The sequence below is a fragment of the Andrena cerasifolii genome, chromosome 5 (genome assembly GCF_050908995.1).
Source record: "Andrena cerasifolii isolate SP2316 chromosome 5, iyAndCera1_principal, whole genome shotgun sequence".
Taxonomy (NCBI): Eukaryota; Metazoa; Arthropoda; class Insecta; order Hymenoptera; family Andrenidae; genus Andrena; species Andrena cerasifolii.
In genome coordinates this window covers 8,574,361-8,600,066 of record NC_135122.1, presented here as the reverse complement: position 1 = coordinate 8,600,066, position 25,706 = coordinate 8,574,361, and the positions used below count along the sequence as shown (strand labels likewise).

The window sequence follows — 25,706 nt, the reverse complement described above, 5'->3', positions numbered from 1 at the left end:
TTTGATTCGAATTACATAGCTCTTGCCTCTAACCCTTGTAACTCACACTTATTTTCACATCCTCGTACCTCATACTGCAGTCTGGGGGGCCATAAACCATTCTGCCCAATCTCATTCAATTATTTTCCAAATATTGGCTTACAATAATACTATTCTAGTGCATGTATTAACAATAGGGTGGTCTATTTTTTCAAGTACTTATAAAATGCAGGCTTCCCACAAGGTTGATTTTGTTCCAAACATGTTCACTAACACCTGTGCAAAATTTGAGCCTATTCAGACAATATTTGGAGGTTGTCAGGAAAGAGTTTCTGACTGTTTTCCAATTAACGACTCTCTAGCTGACGTTCTTTTACTTAATTGTGTACAATTTTCGTGTTTCGTAATCATTGTTGTACTCTACATATTACTGTAGTTTTTCTTTTTCTTTTCTGTGTAACGTCCGCCTCTACTGTTTATTACCAATTCTGTTATGAAATGGGTCTTACCCGTGTATGTGAAATAAATAAATACCTCCGCCGCTACCACTGCCAGTAGTGAAAAAGAAAAAATAATGTTGCAAATCGTAGCGACCTACAAATATGGTTGATATGGGCCAGTTTTTAATATAAACACTTCATTTGGTGTAAATGTTGCCATGCACCCTCCTTCTTGCCGTTCGATTTGCTTGTACAGGCAAAAATTGTAATGCAAGACTGAGCTTGTGTGTCCACAAATCGAGCGATTCAGTATGTGCGTACTGTCAATGTCCTGGCATGAACGCAATTACAACTTTTGACTGTACAAGCAAATCGAACGGCAAGAAGGAGCGTGTATGGCGGCCTGAAGGAACAAAAACCCATGAGGCCGGGGACCACCCTAATTAACAGTACTATGATACTGTGTTAAATTCTGTGACTAGAAACAGTGACTTTATTCAGAAGTCTCCTGAAAATAGTACTACATGTACTGTATTCAGACTATGAAATAGTCTTTATACGCTGATGGTAATTATACACGGTGCGGCAAGAAAGTAGGTAATGAGATCGAATCTCTGCTGGCAAACGTCTGCTGGTAAACAATTAAACATCAGACGATATTTCGTTTTCGTAACGAACAGAAGTGTTCCCCGAGTCTTCTTTTGTCGTGCCGTTCGCCTGCACACACATCAGTAAACGTAAGAATGATTTTAACTACAAAAGGAATTCCTGCGCTTAACCACTCTCCTTACTCTCCTGATTTGGCCCCAGCAGACTATTTTTTATTCCCACAATTAAAATTGAAATTGAAAGATAAGTGATTCCACTCCGTGCCTGATACTCAACAGAGTGTTACAAGGTAATGGGGAAGCTGACTTCAACTTTTTCCCACCCGTAACACCACCAGCTCATGTGCCACTTGTCATCGGTGTTTTAGGTGTATTTAAATTTTAGGTGTAGGTATCTTATTTTACTTCCTAATTTCTATTTCAATAATAAGTGCATGTATCTATACTTATTATTGTTATTAGTAATTGTGTAGATATAAAAAATAAATTTGCATATTTTGCTAAAAAAAAAAGATAATAGAAGTCAACTTTAGCATAAAAGATTTTCAAACATTTTGTAATATTTTATAATTTTCTCCTTTTGTTGTCATTTTAATTTTGAAATCAACAGTCAGCAAAGGTAAGTACATGCACTAGATTTGTGCCAGCTTCCCTATTAAACGGGATTAATGCAGAATAATTTTCAAACTCATTTGAACGAGTATGTGACCGATGTAAACGTTGCATTGAATCTCTTAGAGATTACTTTGAAAGACAAATAAAAAGTCTGCAGTCTTATGTATTGGTATTTTCTATTTTTTACTAGTCCCATTATTTTCTTGCCGCGCCGTGTAGCTTTAATTAAACCAAACATGATTCTGGATCATTACGATAATTATCGTCACGGAACGGGTCAAAGTCTTTTATTTCGACAAATGGGTAAGTGGGTTACGACAGAAATGACCTGTGCATAGTTTTTTGTAATGTAATTTCATTAGTATACACGGGAAACCCATCAAGAAAATTATGCGTGCGAGAAAGCAGGAATGATATACAGAATTGAACCTAACTGGCAAATATAGTATTAGGATACACGCCCAGGGAAACATATCTGTGCTATATCTAATTAACACACGCGACAGAGTCACGCATAAAGTAGAAACACCATGAATCCAAAAATAGAAACATTTGCAGAAGCAAACGTTAAAACTTACTACGAACATAAGTATTTTGTAAATAATAATCTTTTCTTGTATACCGCTATCATATTGACTCCAAATCTTCGTTAACCCAACACTGTCCACCATTTTACAAAGCAAATTACACACAAATTTACATCACTATGTAGGGAAGAATTGCCTACATCGTACCACTTAAGATATTTTACGTTATATTTCGTATTTGGTACTAATTTAAACGCAAGCTAATATTGGATATTGTAGCTCGATCTTTTAGACACTTACTATTAGATGTATAAGCTTTTGTTCAGTAGTAATTAATTTGCTATTAAGCTTTTTGTGATATACTGTAAAAACTTTCCCCTGTATCTTGCACTCCACCTCCAACAAATCGCAACACAATCGTTGAACACATATAAAAAAAAATTTGCACACGACAGCGGTCTATAACTCATCCAATGCATACAAGCTTCTTCCCATCCGACGCGACGTCGGAACCAAAGAGGAGACAATTGTTCTTGATTATTCCGCGGAGATCAAACATTCCTTGAGGTTCGAAGGAATCCCACACGATTGTAAAATCATATGTAACGAAAAAACGGGGGGCACGGTATAGAATGATCGCGTGTCAGCTGGGTGGTGACCCATATTTCCCGTCGTGGAACGTAAGCCAGGCCCCCTACGCCCGAGGCTTCCATGCACCACGTGTGCATCGATGCACCGCGAGGTTTGGAAGCGACCAACCAAACCGAGATTCGATTCTGTTCACTCGGCTAGGTTTTCGTCGCACGAAGAATTAATAGAGGTCTCGCTGCTGGTAGCGTGGCTTTCATCCCGTGACCGTGACTCTGCGCTTCCTTCTGCCAGAGGGTGCGTGCTCTACCCCTAGCTAACCTCCCACCCCCCTCCGAACCCCTCTAAATCAACATTTTACCGTTACCTCGTGAAATTAAGGAAATCCTTGATCTACGAGCCGTCCCGCGTTCGATCCTTGATCTATGGCACTCGCTCGGACCTTTGTGCGTCCATGCTCGCATTGTCCTGCCTGAATAGATCTGATCTCTGTCCTGGTAGAAATCGCGTTCCATTCTTACATATAGGTGCCGCGGGTCTTCCCGTATAGAAATATCTTGTAACTTCCACCAGGCTTGTATTATACGAACTTCCACGATGCGTATTGCGACCGAGAAAGTCCGCGCCGAAATTGCCAGTTTATCTTGGGGCTTGACGCGGTGTTGCTCATCTCGGCGTGCTACGTGGCAGGGAAGATTTGTACACGTTTGATCGCGGCTGGTTTTTCGACTATGCGATAAAGTTGTGGGTCGCCCGGCGAAGGTGATGTTAGGATGGCTATGTACCTATATGACTACTTAAGTATTAGGTAATAATTTCTCTGGGCTCTGCGTTTCTTAACTCTCGCCCGGCGGATGCAGGGTAGGGCGCCCCTTAGAATTGAAGGTGCGACAAAATGTTGGGACGCCCGCTAATTTTATTCCTTTTGCTGTGCTAAGTATGCAAAATTTCGGTACAATCGGATTATTCTGAACCCGACTTCAAGAAGCATCAAATTACGATATAGGTACGGCAAACTTTTTTTTTTATTTTTTTTTTTATTTTTTTTTGTCCACCTTTAGAAAATAATCAAGCTAAGCTAGCACTTACTCATAAAACTCGCTGAGGCTACACTAAAATCTATGAAAACTCTGGATTAAACGTGTTTCTGTAGGATGGCACGCTTCAATACCCTGTTCACAAAATCTGTGTCCCAGATCTCCAAGTATGATCACGCAGTATGTACATTTCCTCCGAGGCAGAGCTAAAAAGCTAAGTATCTAGAAACTTTTGCACTCCAGTGTAAATGCCACACAACAGGAATCAGTAAATCACTGTGTACATGTATGGATAATTAGAAAGTGAACAGCGGGGACGACGCGACTCCTAAATTAGAAGTTGTAGCGCAACTTCGCGAGACTTCACAAGAGAATGTCCCTTTACCCACCATGCTATTATCTGCTTGAATATCACGAGTCAAATAGAAAGGGAAACAATGTACACTATTCAATTAATCAGAACATATCGATCCACTAGCGTATAATCACTATGGTGTACGTAGATACAGGTATGGTGCGCAGCTGGTGCAGTAACACGGATTACTAGACTTATTTGACAAGCTATCCCCGGTTTCCATTGACGATATTCCGCGATTGTAATGATCATCGTCGTCATAATGATATTTATACCTGGTATCTGTGCTGTTAATAAAGCGGTAATAAATAATAAAGCTGTGTCAAAATTCCACCCTCAAAAAAGAATCTTACGTCTGCGTGAATGGATTAGGAGGCAGATGAAGATAAGTAGAAGCTTAGCAGCAATACTAAGCCGTCAGCGTAATAAATTTCTCTTAATTCCCTACTGATCTCAAAATATCTAGTCCCAAAGATTCGAGCGCGATGGTGTACGCGGTGCGAGGAGGAGAAGATGATGAGGTTCGGACTAATTCACGAGAATGGGCCACAGTGTGTGCCCACCGGAAGGTCCGGGCAGCTAGGAATAGACCATCAAACCGATTGTAATCAGACCACCCTCCGTTCCCAGCATCCCCCACACCTACCTCGCCCCTCTATACTTTCCTCCGCAGAAATACTCGGTTCCTAGTAACAGGCGCCCCAGCCGTGGACCTCCTATAGCTGTAACACGATTTTCGACTACTCATCTTGACCCACTCGGTCCCGAATAACCCGCCGGAGACAATGAAATGAGTAAAAGATAGCGGGAGCAGAAGGAACAAAGGAAAGGAGATTGGCAAAGTTGAGTGTGTTTATCGAGACGATTTCCTATCCACGGTTCATCCCTTCCTCGGGCAACAACCAACGATTGTCTCGGTCCTAGATGAATAATTGTAATTCATCGGCAACCCCAGTCGTTCGGGAATATACGAGTTCCCGACTATAGTAGACGGACACGGAGAAAAGAATATATCGAGATCGCTAAGAGTAGACGGTTTATTAACAAAACTGGGGAGTTACCTTCTGGGTTACCATTTCTAGCCGCAATCTTCAGTGACTAACCCTCGTATTAGTCACCTAGGCTTGATCTTTAGATTCCTTCGAACACTGACCATTGTATAATCTCAATTTCTACATAGGTAACAACGGGATCGAACTTGACCTAATCTACCTGATGATCGTGTCGAGATTCGTCGGTTCGACTTGCACGACCGCGAAAGGCGCGAGGAGGAGGCGGGAAAAAAATGCAAATGGGGTCAACAAACCGGCACGTTAATAGTAGAAACGGGAGGGGGAGGTGTACCTTAAAACTGTGGAGCAAAGTGGAGCAATTAGGGATAGAGTAAACGAACCAGATTTCGCGGCGGGGAAATGCATATTCAGCGGATCCGGAAACAACCGGGCCACTGTACTAAATCGACGGTTTTACTGCGTCTTTCCTGCTTGGTGGCGCAAATATTATTTATTGCCTTACAAGATTTCCATAACTTCACATTAAGGATTCCCATAACTCGTCGAACGGTGCAGTTTTCAATCTCGTCTGAGTCAGCGCTGAGCGGGTGCGTCTTTAATGTGTATGCACATGCATCCGCTAGCGGTACAACGATCCGGAGATGCTGCCAACGATAACGTTATCGATAAATATCAATAAATACGCCGTAAGCTGCGTTATTAATGTTTATCGATAAGTCGAATTTCACTGGACCCCCTAATGCGAAAGATATTGTAAAATCTGGTTAGGATGCATGAGACGGCCAGACTTGAAAACAGTTTTGATAAGTAGCGTTATAAACGTGGGAGACGAGTAGCTGGACGATTATTAAATGGAGATAATTTAAAGTGTAATGCCACGTAGTACACTGCTGGACAAAATTAAAGGAAAAATTTTCGTCATTTTCAAATGGCTGTATCTCCGCGAAAAATGATCACAGAAAATATTTTAAAAAAAGCATTTCAACGCATGAAATTTCTAGATTTTTAATCAAACGCTCAACATTTTGTTTTCATCCATTTATGATACTGTTTTATCAAGATGAGGCGCAGTAAACGAAGTTTCAGAAATTGTCTAATTTGAACGTATGTACGGGCCAAAAATTGTTTTCATGTATATTCAATACGGGCATCTTGTAGAGCAAACATTTCTCTTTAATTGCGTTTTTTCGTTTCGTTGTATGATTTTTATTGACCGAGTTATTCGCGATTAAAACAGAAAAGCTACTTTTCACTTTGAACGCCTATAATTTAAAAATTTCATTAGTGTGTATATCTGAAAAAAGATTCGTCTGGTGACCTATGTTAAATATAAAAATATTATTTGTTTGCCGTTCTATTAACCAGTTAAGTTTTTATCTATAGGTCTGAAAAGCTACCCATGCCACGAATCAAGAAAATTCAAACATCTCCGTAAATTCTCCATGTATTATTAATAAATAATCAGTGACAGCAATTCTTCACGAGTTGCGCTAATTTTTTCATTCCCGTCTCGATAATATATTCGAGTTCGTTGTACAGCAAATACGGCCTCGGTTATTTGTACTGCCATTTATGAGAGCTGTTTAACGACCACCATCGCCTAATTTAATAACAAACGTAATCGATTGATTTTATTCGGCGCTGGAATTCTGTTATGGTATACGTGGATACGAGCACTGAGCTTGTTTGAAAATCAATTTATATTTATAGCTGGTAGTAAATTTAATGCGAAATACACGTTTTCCCACGATATTAATAGTTGATTTACAACTGAGCGTCGATCATTTGCAAAGGGATTATTTGAACAAGTTTGTTCATTCGTTTTCTTCATTCCCTGTTTGTTCCTGAATATCTATTTATTCGGAGAGGCATATTGATCGTACATTTCTTTATTTCAATATAATGGATAGTTCGTTCTTTTATTTTTTTCGAAATAAAAATGTTTAGCCTTTCTACTCTCCTTTTCGTTTACAGGACGTTATTAATTATAAGTCTAAACACTGTATGCACCAATTGTGTAATATACACAAACACTGAAATACTTTCAAGTTTCTACAAATGTTTAGAAACTCCCACACATTCCAATACCGAATGTGAAATTCGTAATTATGTATTTTACACGTTTTAAAAAATCCACTCTTGCACTCACTGATAGAAGCCATTGTCTTTCAATTAATCACCAAAGAACACGAAAATAATCTTCACTGACGTGATCGAATAAAAAATCATCGGTTCCTCGATGTATTTTAAACTGCCCTACTGCCAGTAATATTTCTGGGACCGTGCACCATCTTTAGTTATCGAGGAGCGTCAGATTTAAAAATAATTTTTTGGCGTCGACCCGCCACTTAAATATTACTCTTCGTGCCTTCGGTTTGCTTAACAAACTCCGCGGCTCCAGAAAGTAAACACCAGTTAGCGTTTCGATGAAACGATATTTTCGGTGGCCCGTTATTTTTATATGCCACAGTCTAGACTAGACGTTCGTTTCGTTCAGAAACTCGGTTCTGTCGAATTTTCTTACAGAATTATTGCGCCACTGTTTCCATTCCGTTCTGTTTTCACTTCCTTCGTTTCTGCTAGCTTGTATCACAAAACGAGGACCAGTCGCGTATGTTATTCGAATACACGGGAATATCATTTAATGTGCTCTAGCGGGACTGACCGTGGCTAAACTGCTGCTGCAATTTTAAGAGAAACACTGGGAACACGTTTACTCTCGTGTTTAATTCGGTGCTGGTCTGCTGATTTCACGGCACCATAACGCAACGATTGTGCGGGATATTTAAAAGCTGCCTGGGTAATAATGTTCCATGTGATTTTGTAACTTAAAATTGTTGGGGAGCTAACAAATGTTTCGTTTACGAATTAATTTTAAAGCCTGTTAAACAACGTCTCTAGTATTTTACATGTGTTGAAAGTGGATGTGTCAGTGTAAACGTATAAATTGTATAATTCGAGTGGATGGAATTTTAAGTGTTTCGTTCCAGTGTATTACCTGTTTTTAACCATTTTTTATACCAAAACTTTAACGTTACCTTAAGGGGGCATTTGAATTTTATAACCCTTTGCGATTCGACAGTTCTGCAGTCCTAGTTGTCACTCGCAAAATACCTATGCTACACCTAAATCGCGAAATTACGAAAAGTGGACATTCCTCGTTATTCCCTCTTACACTTAAATTGCAAAATAGTATCTAACGTTATTACCGATACTGTATTCTGTTCTGTAGAACATTTTCTAATGATTTCGCCTATATCTGTTCCAGAACACTACCACATATTCGTTGGAGATCTGAGCCCGGAGATCGAGACGCAGACCTTGAGGGAAGCCTTCGCTCCCTTCGGCGAAATCTCGTAAGTCCTCTTAATCTCGCTCATTAAAGACGACTTACCGTCCTCTTCGTAGTATACGAGTGATAATATAGCGATATAATGTGAACAGCGATCTTTCGTACATGAAACGTTAACTAACCGTGCTGCGGTTCAGAAGCCTTTCCTTGCTAAAATCTTGCATTATCATGCTGAATGGTCGGTGAATCGGTGTGCACTTGTCTTATCGTAATTGGAGTACATTAGGTAGTAGCTCTAAATGATACGATACGTTGGTAGCAAGACCAGAGAGCTTCAGTGACGGGATACATGTACATTTCAATTGATTAATTGATATTTCGAATAGTAATAATAAAGAATTTATCGCACACAGAGTAAATTACGATATATTACAAAAGGAAGAGAAGGGAAAATAGAGAAATAAAAGAAGAAAGATTGCGGCTATTAAAGAACCATTTCCGTAGTAGCACAAAATATTGGTTAAATATTTTTTTCATAATATAAAATGAATATTTCCCGAGCGGTATATTTTTTAAACTCAGAAAACCATAGAAAATGCGTCAGTACTTAAAACCTTATATCACAAGCTATAATATATAACGTAGGTACTATGACACTATTTGATATAATTTTACAGGAATTTTATTACTAATTACATCCCCTGGTATAAAACGAAAGCTGGCACTGAATACATAGTGTCGAAAATTTAAATCCTCTTCATAAGAGGGACGCTTTAGTATGGAACAAAGATTTGTCAAAAATCGTAAGGATCTCCTATTCTACAGAGATTTTAGTATTGGCAATTACTATTCATCTTTCTCGGTTTGGAAGGAGAACAGCAGTGGGTGCATCAATATTGGGTTGCTTTAATTCCGTCTGAAGGGGGCACTATAGAAGGGAAATCTGAATATTTCGTTTTATCAACCGCACAGATTTCGCTGGTTTATTGCACCTTTAACGACTTTCAACGTTCCGACCAGTCCTCCTCGTTGCGATCTTTTACGAGCCTCCATCATTCGACGTTTCACGATGCACCGACGCGGACTATAATAATGTTTATCTTTCCGTGATCCAGCTAACTTACAAACCGCGGATACCCTGTGCTCCGTTCCACTTATGGGTCGATAGATGCACGACGATAATATTCAGCGAGCGTCGATTGCCTCCAAACTCGGTCATCATAGTCACGAGACGAATTCGCGCAAGTATGATATCTTGACGGGGCGTGTCGATAAATCGATGGGACGGATCGATTCATTTCGCCTGAATATTAAATTGTTCAGTCAGTTGTCGAGTGGGACGTTAGTAGACGCATAATGTGACAAATGTAGAAGTAATTGTTAAACGGACAGGGTAGATAAATGATGAAAGGGGTGGTATTAGCAAATTTGTTCTGACAGGGGAACATATCGAACCAGCACACGACAATTTTCACGACACTCCGCAGATTTGCAGAATAGTGAAAAATATTTCACCCGCATTTTTTGTTATCGGCAATCGTCCATGTTAGAGGGATGCAAACAGCCCTTGAAGTTGGGGTCGAAAATATATTTCTCGCAATCTGTAAGAGATAGAAAAAAAGTTTCAAGACAGAAGTTACATCTTTTAAAAGTTTTAACCTTTGACAGATCGAATTCGGTAGCTTTTGTCTTGAAACCTTTTTCTACCTGTACAAATTGCGAGTTGCAAAATAAAATCGAAAAATAGCAGAATTTTCAGCGGTCAATTTCACCTCCTAAGAGTGAATTTGGGCAGCAAACTAAAATTGCGTTGTAAGCAGGAGGAAATCTCTTACATATTCACAAAATTTCATAATTTCTTTAATTTCCGGGTTCGGGGCTCTCCCTTCTCAGTAATCTAACATGGTAAATTTGAAAATTCGTTGGAAAGGATACGGAAGGTAGATTTGATGAATTTTTTAGCATAAAATGAAAGACATACTTTTGAAGCAACCAGAATTGGCAAAACGAGCAAGAAAGAAAATGAACATTAAAAAATGTAGGTAGGTGGAACAAAATAACGGTGTGTTTCGAATGGTTCGTTACTGTGAAATCAAGATACGATTCTATTATTTTCATCGTCGCGCTAACGATACGACCCCGAATTTCCAAAGGGATTAATTACTCGAAGGGGAAAAATACAATCGCGTTCTTGCCCCGTGTATTCCGCGGAATTTCGAAACAGCCACGAAATTCGGAGGGCAAAGACCGATAAACGCATTACCGTTTAACGGGAAGTGAGGAAAGTTCATCGCGTATGCATTTAATGAACGCTATTCGAGTCATTAGTCGAAAGTCGGTCGTTTCTCGATATGTCTGATAGAGAAACAGAAAGAGCGAAAATGAAACAAGCGCTGTGCAACCGCGAGTAGCCGCATTTAAAAAGCAGAAATCCGTACATACGCCGATATCACGCGTATTTTTAATTTATCATCGCAACGTGAGATGTTTCTTCTCGTACGCAGGCGGCTGTTTAAATATTCGCCGCGCTTTCATTCGTAAAATCGCATTTGCCGAAATGTGTATTTTGTTATCGCGCCTGCATGAAATATTACATTTCACCACGGCATTCTGCGCTAGAATCGTAAATGATGATAACCGTCTGCTGATATTTTAATGTCGAAATTACAAGCGCGTATCGATCGGAACTTTTACTCTGGAAATCCGTGTGTGATAGAAAAGCGACCGTTTCAGATTATTAGCTTCAACTCCGGCTTAATAATTCGGGCCAATATCACTCAGAACATTCCTGCATTATATGTTCAATCGTTTTGGCACTTTTTTTCTGACGTAGCTATTTAAATAGTCTCTCGTGTCTTGTGGACATTTACTTGTCACTTTTGGAATCGCCCATCTCGAGAGAGCACTTTAAATGAGAAGCTACGGGTGTAGTTTATTTTGATTGTTCACCAAATGAATACCGAAGAGCTCAGTGATTGATTCAGCAAATAACAATCAATTGCAGTTTTAGTCTTCTTAAGGTGAATGTCCCAATTTCTGCTGATGTCCCCATTTCTGAACATTTCGTATTTTTCTTCTTATTATACGCGTTACGTTTGTACTATAGTTGCAACAAAATAATTCTAAATTATTTAAACATTTACGCGAGTGTTGCACGAGCTTGGGGCAATACATACATCGCTATTTTTCGTGGCAAAAGGAAGTCGAGCAATGACGATTTTAGTGAAACAAGATTTGTGTGAATCCCAGCGCTCACAGAATAGCTAACGATGTGACTCAACAGCCCCACCACTGTGCGGGCAACCGTCACGCGCATCCCTATCGCGCAGAGCGGTGCTCGCCACGCTATGTATAAGATCCACACTAGAATCTACATATTGCGCGTATGGACCTGTATCTCGCACCTACGGCTTGATCGTGCTCTAAGGAGCTTCTTACTTGTTTCGGTTTTCTATCATTATCCTCATGATTAATCATTAATCGTTAATCATTAAATAAACGTATCCATCCATACATACATATACTTATTCATTTTATTTTATCATTAAAAAAACGTATTTTCTCATTAATTTATTTTATAGGATGTAGAGATTAAAAAACTTATTCATCCATATATATATATACTTTTTCATTTTACTTTAACGTGATTACCCATTAGAATGTTTTTCTCATGGGCAACTTTACGTGGCCCTTTCGTGTCACATCAGAACAAAATCTTTTCGTTTTGACGTCAGAAGGAAAAACGACTACTGTTGTTTACAAGAAAACCTTATAAGATCTTGGTTAAAAGCCTATCGCCGTAAATTCATTTAACATTTCGAGCAATACCAATATTCACTTCATATACCGACCCCCAACTGGGAGAATTCCCTTGCAAAGGAAAAGTACGACGTAAGACAAAAGAAGCTTGATAGAAAACACGCTAAACCCAAGTGAAAAATACAAGCAGCACAAAATCAGCCGCCCCTAATAAAAGTAATCATATTCAAGCTCCAACTATCACCATTACTTAAAAGGAGCCTTGCCCCTCGGTTACACGCACGAGTCGTACGTCTCGTGGAATCCGCAATTAATCCCCGCGGGGTGAGCTAAAACGTTCGCGTTAACTGTGCGCCGCATAAATCCGTTACCGCAAAAAAAAAAGAGAAGAAAATAATAAGAATAGCCTTAAGAGGATTAAAAGCGCTAATCTCGAATAATACGCGTATATATCCGGGGCGCGCGTGCCCGAATCGCAGGGCCGGGGTCTCGTACTTACGCTCCTCCGCGTCAAACGGGGCCGGGCAAGGGGGGTGGAAAAGGGCGGCTCGGAGGAGGAAAATGAAACGCGCACGTTTAAAACCTGACATTCCGGCGGTACTCTTAATCTCCGAAATCCCCGCGCGTTCCCCTCCGGAAAAGCATTCGTTTGACGGGAAAATCCAACGGTAAGTTCCAAGATGGTAGACTTCGATCCGAAATCCGGTCGCCGTGTGACATTTGTGTTCGACGGCGAAACAGCTGGAAGTAGGTACAGTTCGCATCGCTTGGCACAAGGAGACGGCAGAAAAATGGGGGCCCTCCGGAAAAATCGATTCAAACTCGCTCCACGAGTACCTAAGCCGCGCTTTAAAAAGCTAGTGAAAAATTGCCAGCGGTTTTCCTCTTTTATTTTGTTTTCCCGCGGCCCAACCTCCCCTCGTCCCCGCCGCCACCACTAACCACGCGCCCGCTCCTCCCTTTGCCGCCCCCCCCCGCGCGCCGCCACCCCCTCGTTCCCGCTTCCCCGCCGTCTTGCCCTCTTTCTATGCACCTTCCACCCCCAAATTCCTTTTTCTCTTCGCTGCTCGCGCACGCTCTTCCTTGACCAGCCTGCGCCACAAACGCTTTTCTTACCGCCGCTCGGTGTGTGGCAAACACTTCAGATTAATTGTATGCCCTTCGCCGGCGCTCCTGCTATTCGGTTCGACGGTCGATCGGAAAGGAATACTGGTACGTACATAGTAGGGGAGGGGGGAGGGTGGTTAGGGGAGGATTTAAGGGGCCTCGGAGCACGAGTCGTTACGTTCGATCTTAGGAAACCGATTGAATTTCGATTTATGAATGCGCGAAAATCGGAGAACGGTGGCGTGGGGGGGGGGGGGGGGGGCGAGTGTTTGCAATTATATCGCAACGTGAAACGGGTCGGGGGAGTTTTAATTTTTTGGGCCAATTAGCCGATGCTGTTTACGGTCCGCTGATGAATTTTCATTTAGCCAGTTAGCCGGTGAAGTTTGAATCGCGCGATTTTACGCGAATTTCGCAACGTCGAGTCTCGCGCGCGGTTAGCGAGCTTTGGAACTATTCAACTTCTACCTTGTTTTTTAATTCGATGTAGGGTATCCTTCGTATTGCCGCTTCGTGGTTTCGCGATACGTCGTGTCAGAGCAGATATCGTAGTGCTTAATCCCGCAACTGTATATTCAGGTCAGTTTCGTTCGAGTGATTTCTATTCCGCTCTGGAGTTTGAATGGCAAAGTCACAGTTTGGATTATTTGCTTTTGTAATGGAATGCATTAGGGTTCGGTGGGCGATTGCATACAGTTTGTGGCGCGTTTGTTAGATTACCGTCGGTTGTGTATCTCAGAAAAGTTTCGTGGATTTATATCGAACTTCTTAAAATCCCCCAAAGAACGTAACTCCAGTCTTTGGTATGGATTTGATACACACATTTGTTTACGTGAAAATAAGACTAGGTTTCTAATAAAAGAATTGAAGATGAAATTAGAGCGAATGAACTCGCAACAGCGACTGACAAATAATTGATAACCAGAAATCGCGAGTCGTAGTTGACAGAGTTATAAATTAGGAAAAGGAAGTTTGTAATAGGAATAATAGGGGGAGAATGTGGAAGCGTGTGATGAGAAGAGTCGTAGAGGAATGTTACTCCATCGTTGATAGTTACGTATCGCTCCCTTGAAGCCATTTTATGAACGTTCTACAGTTGTTACCATAGCGAAAGTTAGCGGCGATGCATCCAATTAATATTGTCACGCTGCCAAGAAAGTTACACGTCTGTTCAGGTGGAAGGATTCCGCGGAACTGTTGTAGCCATGTAATTTACGTAACGCTTTTTATTCTCCATTCAATTAATACAATGGGTTAAATTTATTACCTAGTTTTATTATTCATGTTCAATTTGATGCAACGTTACATAAAATTTTTTACGCGCGATATCCGAAGAATGATGGGGGTTGATTGTGTTCTTGATGAAAAAGAATCGGTTCCTTTATCATTTACGACTAATCAAATTTATTGGTTTATTTTCAATGAATAATGCAATACTGATATATTAATGAGTTAACATAGTATGTTTATTACTTCTTTATTTTACAAACAGGTAACGTATTTAAGTTCCTTATTGGTAGCTGGTCTGGACGTAAATAATATTTCAGAAGTGTCTGAAGAATTTCTTAAATAATAATTGGAAATGAACGTTCTGTGATGAATATTTGCAGTTCTCTCCTTCTGTCTTCAGTTGACAGATGAAACAGTAAATCCTACCATGCGTTAAAGGGATACTTACTAACTAAATAAATACTAATTTCGCATCGACATATTTTGATTGAACTTCATGGTTATTAGGCCTGTTTCACACATTCACGGCACGGCACGGTTATTCTTTATACTGACAAACCCGTTATCCGAAGTGGTGACAGTTAGATTGCAACATTGCTTGCTAAATTAAAAGCAGTTTTTCTACGCATTTGTGAAAGAACAGTATTTACACGAGGAGATGTAGAAGTTATAAGAAATATAATTTTGAGAGAGAACTAGATACTCCACTTGTCATATTGGTTCTACTGACCCTAATTCTGTGCAACGTAGACAAGGATGTGGTTCTTTCTTGCCAAGTCTGGGTATTTTTACTATACTTCAGAACTTATCTAATATTTCAAGGCTCACCATTTACTCGGCAAATATCTGTCAAATGGTTATCCAAACCTACCCTTCATTTACCTTATCAAATCTGCCTTAAAATCCCCACAATGGCGAGTGCAGTAAAAATATAAATTCCTTCTTGAAAGTAATAACCTCGCAAGAAGTTCTACTTCAGCATTACACTTCTCCCCAGAAATCAGACAACTGCTTCGTACCTTCATTAATTTAACAGCCAATTTCTTACACTTAAACCCAGCACTCCCAGCAGACTGCGCAATATCAAACCAGGCTATCGTTTTATTGCACATGTTCATATATTCTGTAACATATTTCCCAGCGAGCCATTCCTTGCACAAGAACATCGTGGTAATTAAGCCACCCCGTTCGTTTCCATATGTATTCGGTAGAAAAAGAGATACGTATCGGAGGCACCGAAATCACAACTCGGCGTAACTATTTGAGGGCTGAAGTTACCGGGAAGGCGTGCAGTTAAACCGCGTTTCAATTAACACGTACATCCATTACATCGAGACCGGGGACTATAGAAATGGCCACCGAGCGAGGGCTCGATACTTCCTGGGGACCGTGTATTTTGGGCAATCCGGTACAGCGTTACACCGTTAATATCGCAGCTTGATCTCAGCCAGAGAACCAAAGCTCGCTTTCAGGTTTAAATGGCGGCTAAGTAATCTCCACGCTCGCTTCTCTCTCCCTCCACCACCATCTCGTTCCCTCCCTCCCTTTCTCTCTCTCTCTCTCTCTCTCTCTCTCTCTCTCTCTCTCTCTCTCTCTCTCTCTCTCTCTCTCTCTCTCTCTCTCTCTAGCTCTCGCTCTTCACCCTCAACCACTCTTCACCGTTACGCGCTACGACTAATACTGCACCTTGCGGTTACCACCACCGCCACCGATGCATAGACAAATACCAACGCCAGAGCTCTTCTATATCCTTCTTCCGCTGCTGTTCTCTCCTCCTTCCCGCGTAACACGTCTCTTTCCTCGTGTCTAACTTGCGTTAGATCGATCGTTACTTATGATGTACGACGTCTGCGTTAGTATCAATCTTCCCGATGCTATTTCAGGACTAAATTCAATTGGCCACCGAAGGCCACTTCCACGACAGTGAATCACGCTGGTCACGACCGGTGTAGGTGTGGCGAGCAGTAGCGACGTCCCCGAGTGCGCATGCTCCGGACGATAGGTACACTGCGCGACTCTTTGGGGGTAGCGATGATTAGATTCGGGGTTTGGCAGGTCATCTAGTGTCGGGACACTGCTATTGGGTGGCTAACAGCCAAAGACATTCCACTGATTCCTTTATTTTCCAGCCCTCTTCTTGACTCCTTCTGATGGACGTCACTATTGCTCGCTACGCGTGGGGGAAACCGGGGCACAATTGGAAATTTTTTGAAATTCGGACATATTTTTGTTATACACTGGAAAAATAACTTTTCTTTCTAAATAACTTCAGTTACAAATATTCCTTCCCCTTAAAACAGCTTTCTATATTTTGTCAGCCTGTGTGTACGCACGCGGAAAATACGTATGTGCATATAGAGCGTGCGGGAAGCAAGGTGTTAGGTCGATAGAGACTCGTTTGCACAGAGAAAGTATCATATAACGAGCAGTGGCCGATGTGTCCCTGAGCGGCGCAGAATACACGGCCGTATCCGAGATTTCGTTATTAATATTTAACTGCACTGGAAAGATTAAAAAGTTTCAGGAATTTTAATATAGCCACTCCTGGGGGAGTCGTTTCCATGCAGAGACTGCTGCCAGACGCATACGGCCGAGTTTTCCCGCGGCCCTACGGATTAATGTATGCGCGCACGTTTCACCCGTACAAACGTCTACGTGTTGTGTCTACGTGAGCGCTAGCATACATTTTTGTGTAAGGAGTACCTACTAAATTTCCGTGCAACCGACGAGGAGCTGCCTCCGCGGAACAAATATGAACTGAACGAAATGCAAGACAGTAGAACCTCGGTCATCCGAATTAATCGGGGGACAATGAGCGTGCGGATAACCGAGTTTTCGGGTAATAGAACGCATACTTCCTGATATTAAAAGAATAATACAGATGTTAACACTAGAAACGAGAAGTAATAAAATTAAACTGGGTTTCGTTAATGATTTATGGGTCCCAAATATTTTTAGCGGCTTCATCAACCACAGTAAGTTGGTGAATATGGAGCTGCACCCCTGTTCCTTTAAGTTCCTCAATTCTTCTAGATTTTTTTATTTATGACATGTCCATAGCTACTGCCACAGTTACGCGGTAGCTTATAATTTCAATTCTGAAGAATCAATCTGAATATTCCGTACTCACGTTTAAAATAATGAATTAGTTTTAACGCAACGCTCGTATAGTACCATCAACTGTTGTCCTGCAGTCACAGGGTAACAAGTTCTTCACGAGCATGTGCACCATTTGAAGTCGCCATTAGGAGAAAAACGGCGAACCTTGTCACGCAGCCAAAAGTTTTGTCGCATCAGGACAAGGCGGGACCACTTGTCACAAAGTGCAAGAGCGGTGAGATCAGGGTGGGTGCTCGGACTAGGGCGTGTGTACGCTAGATGTTCGGCTTTTGTTTAAAGCGAGACATCTGTGAAGGTTATCCAGATAGTGGACGTAGCATGGTTGAACGAAGTGTTAATACGCCACCATTAACACTTCTCGCAGAAGAAAACATTACTAAAATTACAAAACTTGAATACGAAAATTATACATTTCCCACCGCATCCATTAAACATATCCAAGCTCTTCGGGATTCTTTAGATAGAAAACTAATAGAGACAGATTTAATAATTGCCAAGTCATCAAACGTTAACAAACAAACCTTGAAGGCCAGAGACAGAAGAATTGGTAAAACGATTAAGAAGAATAGTAGGTCGCGACGCAACTGGGTTAATCTTTAATAAGATTGTTAATTCTCATCTTTTGTGTCAGAGTATAAGAACTGTACGTGCCATAAAGGACGCAGGGCCCAGTTTGCGGCAGCAAAATTCGGTTGCTCCGTTATGTACACGCATACAGCGGGTGTAGTAGAACTTCAACGATCCTTGCTATCGATCTATGTATGGGCAACCAGATCCCGACTGATCCACCGATTATCAGTGGTGCATCTTGCTCGTTGTTCCTTAATGCTCGATTGAACGTGGCCGCGCTTTGCGCAGCGGTAAGTATACCGTACCGAAACTTTTCGGCCTGCTCGCAAGGTCGAGCCAGATATTCGGCTACTAAAATCACCCCCTTCCTTCTACCCGCGGCCGTGCATTACGAGCTGTTGCCGAAAATGCACGGTCTGTTTCCATGCGCCGTCGTTATGAACCGGCAGTTTCCGATAGAACTTTTCCTTCGTTTTATTGCCATTTGCATCCGACTTGCCTGTTTGGCTAAGTTCCTCGTGTTCACTGATGCTCATTTATGTGAGATTAATTGCTGATAAGATAATAATGTTATTTGCTGCAGGACGTACGTGTATTGAAACTGTAGTAGGTATTGTACGGGCGTAGAATTATATTAGATCATTCCATAAATAATGAGATTTTTTTAAATTAAAATTAAAATTACACCACGTTGGGCTTCAGAGGCCCATATCTCCAAATTTAGGACTGCATGGATATTTTGACAGAAAAGTTGTTTTTAGACTGTACGTAATCTATTGCACTCAATCTTTATTAAAAAAAAATATAACAAAATAAAATACTGAACGAATATCTCTTTAACACTACGGGTCATCGTTATTTGAATATTTTTCAATAGCCTGAGAATAGGCTTACAGAAAGCCACATAAGATATGGTGCAATTTATTTATATTTATACGTTAAAAAAATAAAAATTTGAACGTCCAATGGATATCACATAAGAGGAGTTTATATTCCCTGAAGACAGCAGAATCTCCCTCGCACGGCATAGAAAATATATCTCCTCAGAGTGCATGTAGGTACATCAGAGAACACATATTCACATTAAGTGGCAGAATTTACAAATGAAAGTAAATACACCGGACAGTGATTGAGATGCCACATGATTTTGAACTGCATAATGGGTTCTGATGTTGCGAGAATGCTCTATTAATCATGGATTTTAGTGCACACGAAAGGGCAGTTACCAAACCAGCTTATTACTCGCAGCCTAATCAGTAGCTAAAGCTAATATTTGATTTCCGTCCGATTGCCTTCACTATGGAATTGATTTTCAAGTATGAAATGGTATAATCATTAGGACGTTAATGGTATAGTAAATGGATGACCCTAAATAATTAAGTTAATCCTTTTTGCAGTGTGTTAATCCCGGAGATATACTATTAAAATGCATAGGTACATTCAACACGCCCCCATTTCGGATGCTGCATCGCGTTCCCTACAACGCCGCCCCTAGCGCGACGATTATTAATTCGAACGCCAAAAACTCTTCGCTTCCACCACTCACATTATTTACCATCCGAACTCCTCAATTCTCGATGTCCATAAATCGTAGCAAACGAAAATACAATCTTAAAAACACTGTTCTTGCAAATGCTGCTTCAAAGAACCATACGCAGTTCGAACTCTCTAATCCTCGGAATATCACAGCACCAAACACAAGCATCTCCTTCAACAATTTCCCATCGAGTTCGATACACTTTGCCACACACGGAGAGATCACCCCGCAGACATTTCTCCTCAAACTTCGACAAGACTTTTCGCGTCGGGTCGCTTCCTTAGCCGCGAATATTCTGCATACACGACGGCGGGATAATATTTTTACCCTTCCGTCTACTCCCTCACCCACGCTACGGCGGGGGGGCAGTAACGCGGGGGAACGGTTCTCGGATGTTCTTCTTAGAATCGTGCCGAGTACAGCTGCTGTTCCTTGGCGGGCGTAGAGAAGAGAGTGGCGTAGCGTCGAAAGGATAAAAAAGCGCGACTGCTTCACTTCGCAGATCGTCGCCGTTGCAGAAGAACGTGTAAAGAGGTGACGGAAGAAGGAGGGAGGGTGGGAGGGGGAGGTGGGGGGGGGCGGGGATCTAATGGGGGTTGGGCGGTTGGAAAAGTTGGCAGCCTCCGAAAGTTTCGACACCCTGTAGGGAAAGCGACGGCTCGATTAGTTTGCAAACGACCGTACTTTTGCACGAGATCTTTATCCGTGGAAGTACGAACAACTTTCACGTGTTATCGGCCAGATAGAGCTAAAGGATAGACTGGTTCAATTGTAACGTCCGGACATAATAATTCAGCCTTCGCTGACTACTAGCGATATTCTTCCTTCTCTTTTCTTTTCTCTCTCTCTCCCCCCGCGCCGCCCGCTCCTTCTTACTCCGTCTCCTTCGCACAATTGATGAGCGGGCGCTCGATAATTTCGTCGATCGAAGTTTTTTAATTGCACCGATACAGCACGGACTTGCTCGATTCCGGGACTGGCGACGAATATATGCTTTATCGCTTTAATTGGGCTAGTTTGCTGGCATTGTGAAACGCTGGAGCGTCTCGAAGTTGAGTCTTTTTCGTCTCGATGGATATGTCAGGCGATCGAAAAGCTTCGGGTGCCCCGCGGTATTGTTATCAGCCGGCTTCAGCGACGCTGGAATATTTAACCCTTTACTGCAGACCGTTTGTGTCGCAGACGAGTCTGAATTGTTATTTTATTATCGCAAGCTGGTGGGATATTTCGGAATCTTTAGCGTTCGAGTAGCTTCAGTTGACGGTAAGTGGCACACTGTTTTCATAAAGGTAATGAGAAATAACGTCCGATTGGTTATTAAAAGTGTTAGTCGTTGTCAGATTATTCATCTCTGAGTCGAGTCGTCTGTGGTGCAAAGTTAGCCGACGTAAGTGATTATGACACTGATTCTAATATTTCATACGATGGGAGTGATGATGAGTTTGACAATGATAGTTTTGCTAAAATTTTCGCTTTGCTAAAAGCTTGAAATGCTGCGCTGACAAGGGAAGATCGCCAAACTGGAAATTCAAAAAATTATGAAACTTTGCATGCGACCACGACATTAGAAACATGTTTTTTGAAAGTATTATAAAAAATCCTATCAAACTTATAAATATATCATTAAATAAAATAGTTATATTAGATTCATTGTTATGACACGATGGTTTAATAAATAAAATTGCCAAGCTGTCTGAGAGATTACACATCTCTGATAACTGCTTAAAAACAGATGTTTGTAGTTAAGGGTTAATTGTTAATTTAATTTAATTTTACGCGATGTGATAGAATTACTCATCGTTTTCTGCAACAAACTGTACGAAACGTGGGGGAGGGGGCTGAGTATTTGAATGATTATATTTCACTGCGTTGATAATGTGGATACACAAAGTATTGAGCAATTCGTGCTAACGTAATTTGAATATAAAGAGGAGGGATATAGTCGTCACGTACGGTAAACTGTAATTTGCCGGATGAAAATTGTAGAATAGTTACGTTGACTAATTATTTGTGTAATGTTAATGGGAATTGAGGGTCGTATGACCAAACGCGATAATGAATACATTGCTTTCATAATGAAGCTTTCGCAGCTGGCGATATAAATTCGTTTCGTGTATTTCTGTTGCATTCCTTTACCCACGGTAGTTACGTAATTTCGTTTATTAAATGTTTGCTAACAACTGTAATTCAACTAACTTTTAATTAACCTTTTCAATATTTGGAAAGCCTGGAACTAATACTATATAACTTATAATCCATGCATGTATATGTGTTAAATATGCAAGATAAAGTAAATATATTCACGATAAAGTAAATGAAAAGTCATAAACTAAACTTCAAATGTTCTAAACGAACAACAAACTAAAATACCATATGTTTCGAAGTTATTAGGTTATTCTAAATAACAAAGAGGCACTTCAGTAGAATGAAATGTCTTGAGTAATATCTTAAATAATGAATACCATTTCGAAACTGAATGTTAGTAGAATCTCAAGTAGTTATTGATTTCTATTGATATTCCCTACAATATTGTAATGTCGAAGTGGTGCGTATCCATTCGATAAAGTACTAATCCACGATGAGATTTTACACGAGACAAAAATCTCAGCAACACCTAAATGTAAATAATGGAAATAGTCGCGAGAGATGAGATTTTTGAAAATACATCGTGAAATTTGTCTCGTGAGAGTATAATTTCATGAAACTAATGAAAAAATAATTAAACAATAATAAAATAATGAAATAATTGTCTCGTGAGATTAAAGTCTCATGTGAGACACGATATATTTGTTTCATCGTGGATTTGCAGCTTTAAGTGAAATTAATATTTCGTTACTTATTCCTTCTTCAAAATACATAAAGTTCCACCTACAACACTTTCCATAACGTTACTGCAAATGTCTCTAAAATCGCGAGGACAATTTCGATCGTCTCACAGTGTACGTCTCAACGCGTCATACTTGCATTCATAATTCGCTAAAAAATCCTTCGCGATAAATAATTTTTATACGAATGCACCTCGGTAGCGGTGATATTCAATTATTGATATGAGTGATTCGTTGACCATTAACCTTCTTGCAGTAGCACATATCGTCCTCGGTTGCAGCTCTTTCCTAAATTTCCTATAATTTCCCTTGAAATCCGACGTCCTCGGTTTTCTTCGTTTGCCAGTGCACATGTCAGCCCCTGTACTGGTACCAAACCCTAAAGTGGACGAAGGATCAAAGCAAAGTCCAACGAAATAGCTTACCTCTCCGGATATCGAGTTTCGAGGGTGGAAGAGAATTATTACTTACGGAGCTTTCGCTGGCTGCGTACTTACTTACCCTCTTATTGGCTATCCCAAAGCATTCCAGTACTTCTCATACCGACCCAACTGCTATGTACTTGTCGACACATTTTATTCTGTCCCGCGAAACAATACCGTTCTTGCGCAACAACTGCCACAAATCAAGTTTCACGCGTGTATTCAAGTATTCCAACGAAGCAGAAATAATTGATTGAACAAAACTCTTGGAAAGTCGTTTTTTTTTAAACGTTTATTGTATGCTAACTTGAACAGCAATTATCTAGTAGCTACATTTCTAAAATAAAAAATTCAATAGAAATATGTACACTGGAGTACTCGACTCCATTCTAAGATACTCTAGCATCTGCACAATGCCTCAATTCCAATTTGAAGATCCGTTGTAGGGAATTATTTATTCTGCACTGTATGTGGAAAGCAGTTAGCCATTCTTGTTTAGGAAATACGTATGCTAGTACAATAAAAGCAATTTAAAAATTAATTTTCACGATTCCATGCTACAAAGTGGTGGTTCCTGGGGTAGATTGTTGTTAGCAAAAAATAATTCGTTAAGCAGTGCGTTATAATTTCTACTTCTCCTATTTTTTTAACTCAACACAACAATTTACCAGAAAGAGAGTTAACGTTTGAAGAAAGCAAAGTGGATGAGAAAATAATGAAGAAAATGTGGGAGAATCAGGTTCGGTTGTAGAGCAACATTTATTCTGAACCTTGCCCGTTCCCCGTTGTAATTATAAATCGTAATTGAAATAGTGCAATAAAGGCATGTAATAATAACTCGGAATCCAAGAAATCCACAAAGGGTTAACGAGAAGCCATACATAGAGCAGATTTACAGTCTCCTTAATGGCCAGAGCATTATGCGTGTACATTTACATTAAAATTTGCGAGTAAACGGTACACTTGGAAAGAATCAGCTCACGACCCAGACACGTGAAACCAGATCAAAGTAATATGTATTTTACAAGAGGATTACCTACGAATGCGGCAATGTTTGCGCTAGTAAATACAGTACCGCGCAGATCCACGCAGATCTGTATACTCACGGGCGTTGCGAATGTGCGGTCACTTGATTTATTGCCCCTTAAGATTATCACTCCTTCCGGTACCAGAAGCTATCCCCCCCTCGACTTCGCTCTCTGCCCTGCTCTTAGCGCTTCTCCCGCTTCTCTGAGTAGTTTGCGACTTCCTGCCACGGTTTACCAAGTGAATCCAGAGTCTAGAGTTCTGGCTAGGGGTTGAAATTCATAGATCAGTCACACTCTGAGGGAAGTCTTCGATGCTCTGTTCAAGTGCAGGTACCGGATATTCCCGGCGCAAGGGGCTGTTGAATAAATCCAGTAATTATATCCCATTTATGATCATTTGCGTGGATATTGCATGGGTATTGAAGTTGGTAGTAAGCCACGTTAGTAATCATATATGTACATACCAGATTTTGCCTATATTACCATTTTCTGTGTTGTTTACAGTATTGCTATATAATTGAATAATCACCACGGCGAAAGTTTTCGGCCAGTCTTTTACCTTCTGTGCAAGACACGGAAGTGTTAAGTGGTATTAAAGTTGAAGTAGTGAAAAACGTAAAAAGGTATACGTCGAGATCCATAAAAGTTAGTTACAGTTAGTTCTAATTGTTATTACCAGTATAAACAACAGAAAATGATTCGTGTAAGCATATTATGAGGAACTGTGCTCATAATTCATTTTATAGATGATTTTTCACGTCGTAGTATAGTTGTAACACACAATTAGCAGGTAAATCAAAAACAGATAATTTCAAGATGATTGATACACGATAATATCGCGCTCCTCACGAGGGAAGTTCGGCAACTCGAAAATTCAAAAAAAAATCTGAAACTGAGCAGAAATGTAGCTCGAGTGATGCTAATGACGTAACTATTTTTTGATTCGATAATAAAATGGCCCACCAAATTTTAAAAAGATTGGTGCTGTAGTTTTTGAGATATCTTGCCTTCCGTTTTTAAAAAGGCTTCTTGGATATCGTTGTCTTTTTATTATAAACGTAAATATTTTTCTACAAAAAAATTACCAAATGTTCTTTACAATTTGCCCTTTTATGTGCAAAAAGTTCTGTGAAAATATATGCTTCCGCTTTTTCAAAAAACATTCACAAACATTCGCCTGTTTTCGGCCGCCCTGACTAGGTCGCCTAGACTGTAACTCCTTAACATAGCGCACCTCAATCGTACAGCGATCTCATAATACCATTAATCTATCTACCACCCAGAACATTGCACGTTGAGCGGTCCTGCATCAAATCTCCTTCTCCAAGCGACTGCCACGAAACAAACAACGCAACCACCATACTTGATACATATTCCCAGCCAGATAACGGGAGGGCGGTGGCATTTTTCTCGTAACATTCATAGAAGCGCAGCGCGCCGCTGGCGTGCGGTAATAGAAGGCGGTCCTAGGGGGTGATACTCCGTGAAATGATTCAAGGAAGTCGCCGAATAATGCGCCTCGCTGGTTCGGCGGTAGGCACTTAAAATCCGGAGACCGGAGTCCTTTGCCTCTGTCCGAATGTCCGGGGATTCCACCCCAGATCCCAGCGCTGGGTTATAGTAGTAATAGTAGCCGGTCGCCAGCGCCCGAATC

The 25,706-nt window shown here is 40.7% G+C and overlaps 1 protein-coding gene across 7 annotated transcripts in view; it reads left to right on the top strand.

Annotated features, from left to right (window-relative positions):
* LOC143369220 (cytotoxic granule associated RNA binding protein TIA1) overlaps nucleotides 1-25,706 on the top strand; it is a 591,539-nt gene that overhangs the window by 439,702 nt on the left and 126,131 nt on the right. For all 7 annotated transcript variants that reach the window (XM_076812871.1, XM_076812870.1, XM_076812876.1 and 4 more), the window contains one exon: nucleotides 8,431-8,518. In XM_076812871.1, the coding sequence (XP_076668986.1) occupies nucleotides 8,431-8,518 (88 nt within the window). The remainder of the gene's footprint in view (nucleotides 1-8,430; nucleotides 8,519-25,706) is intronic.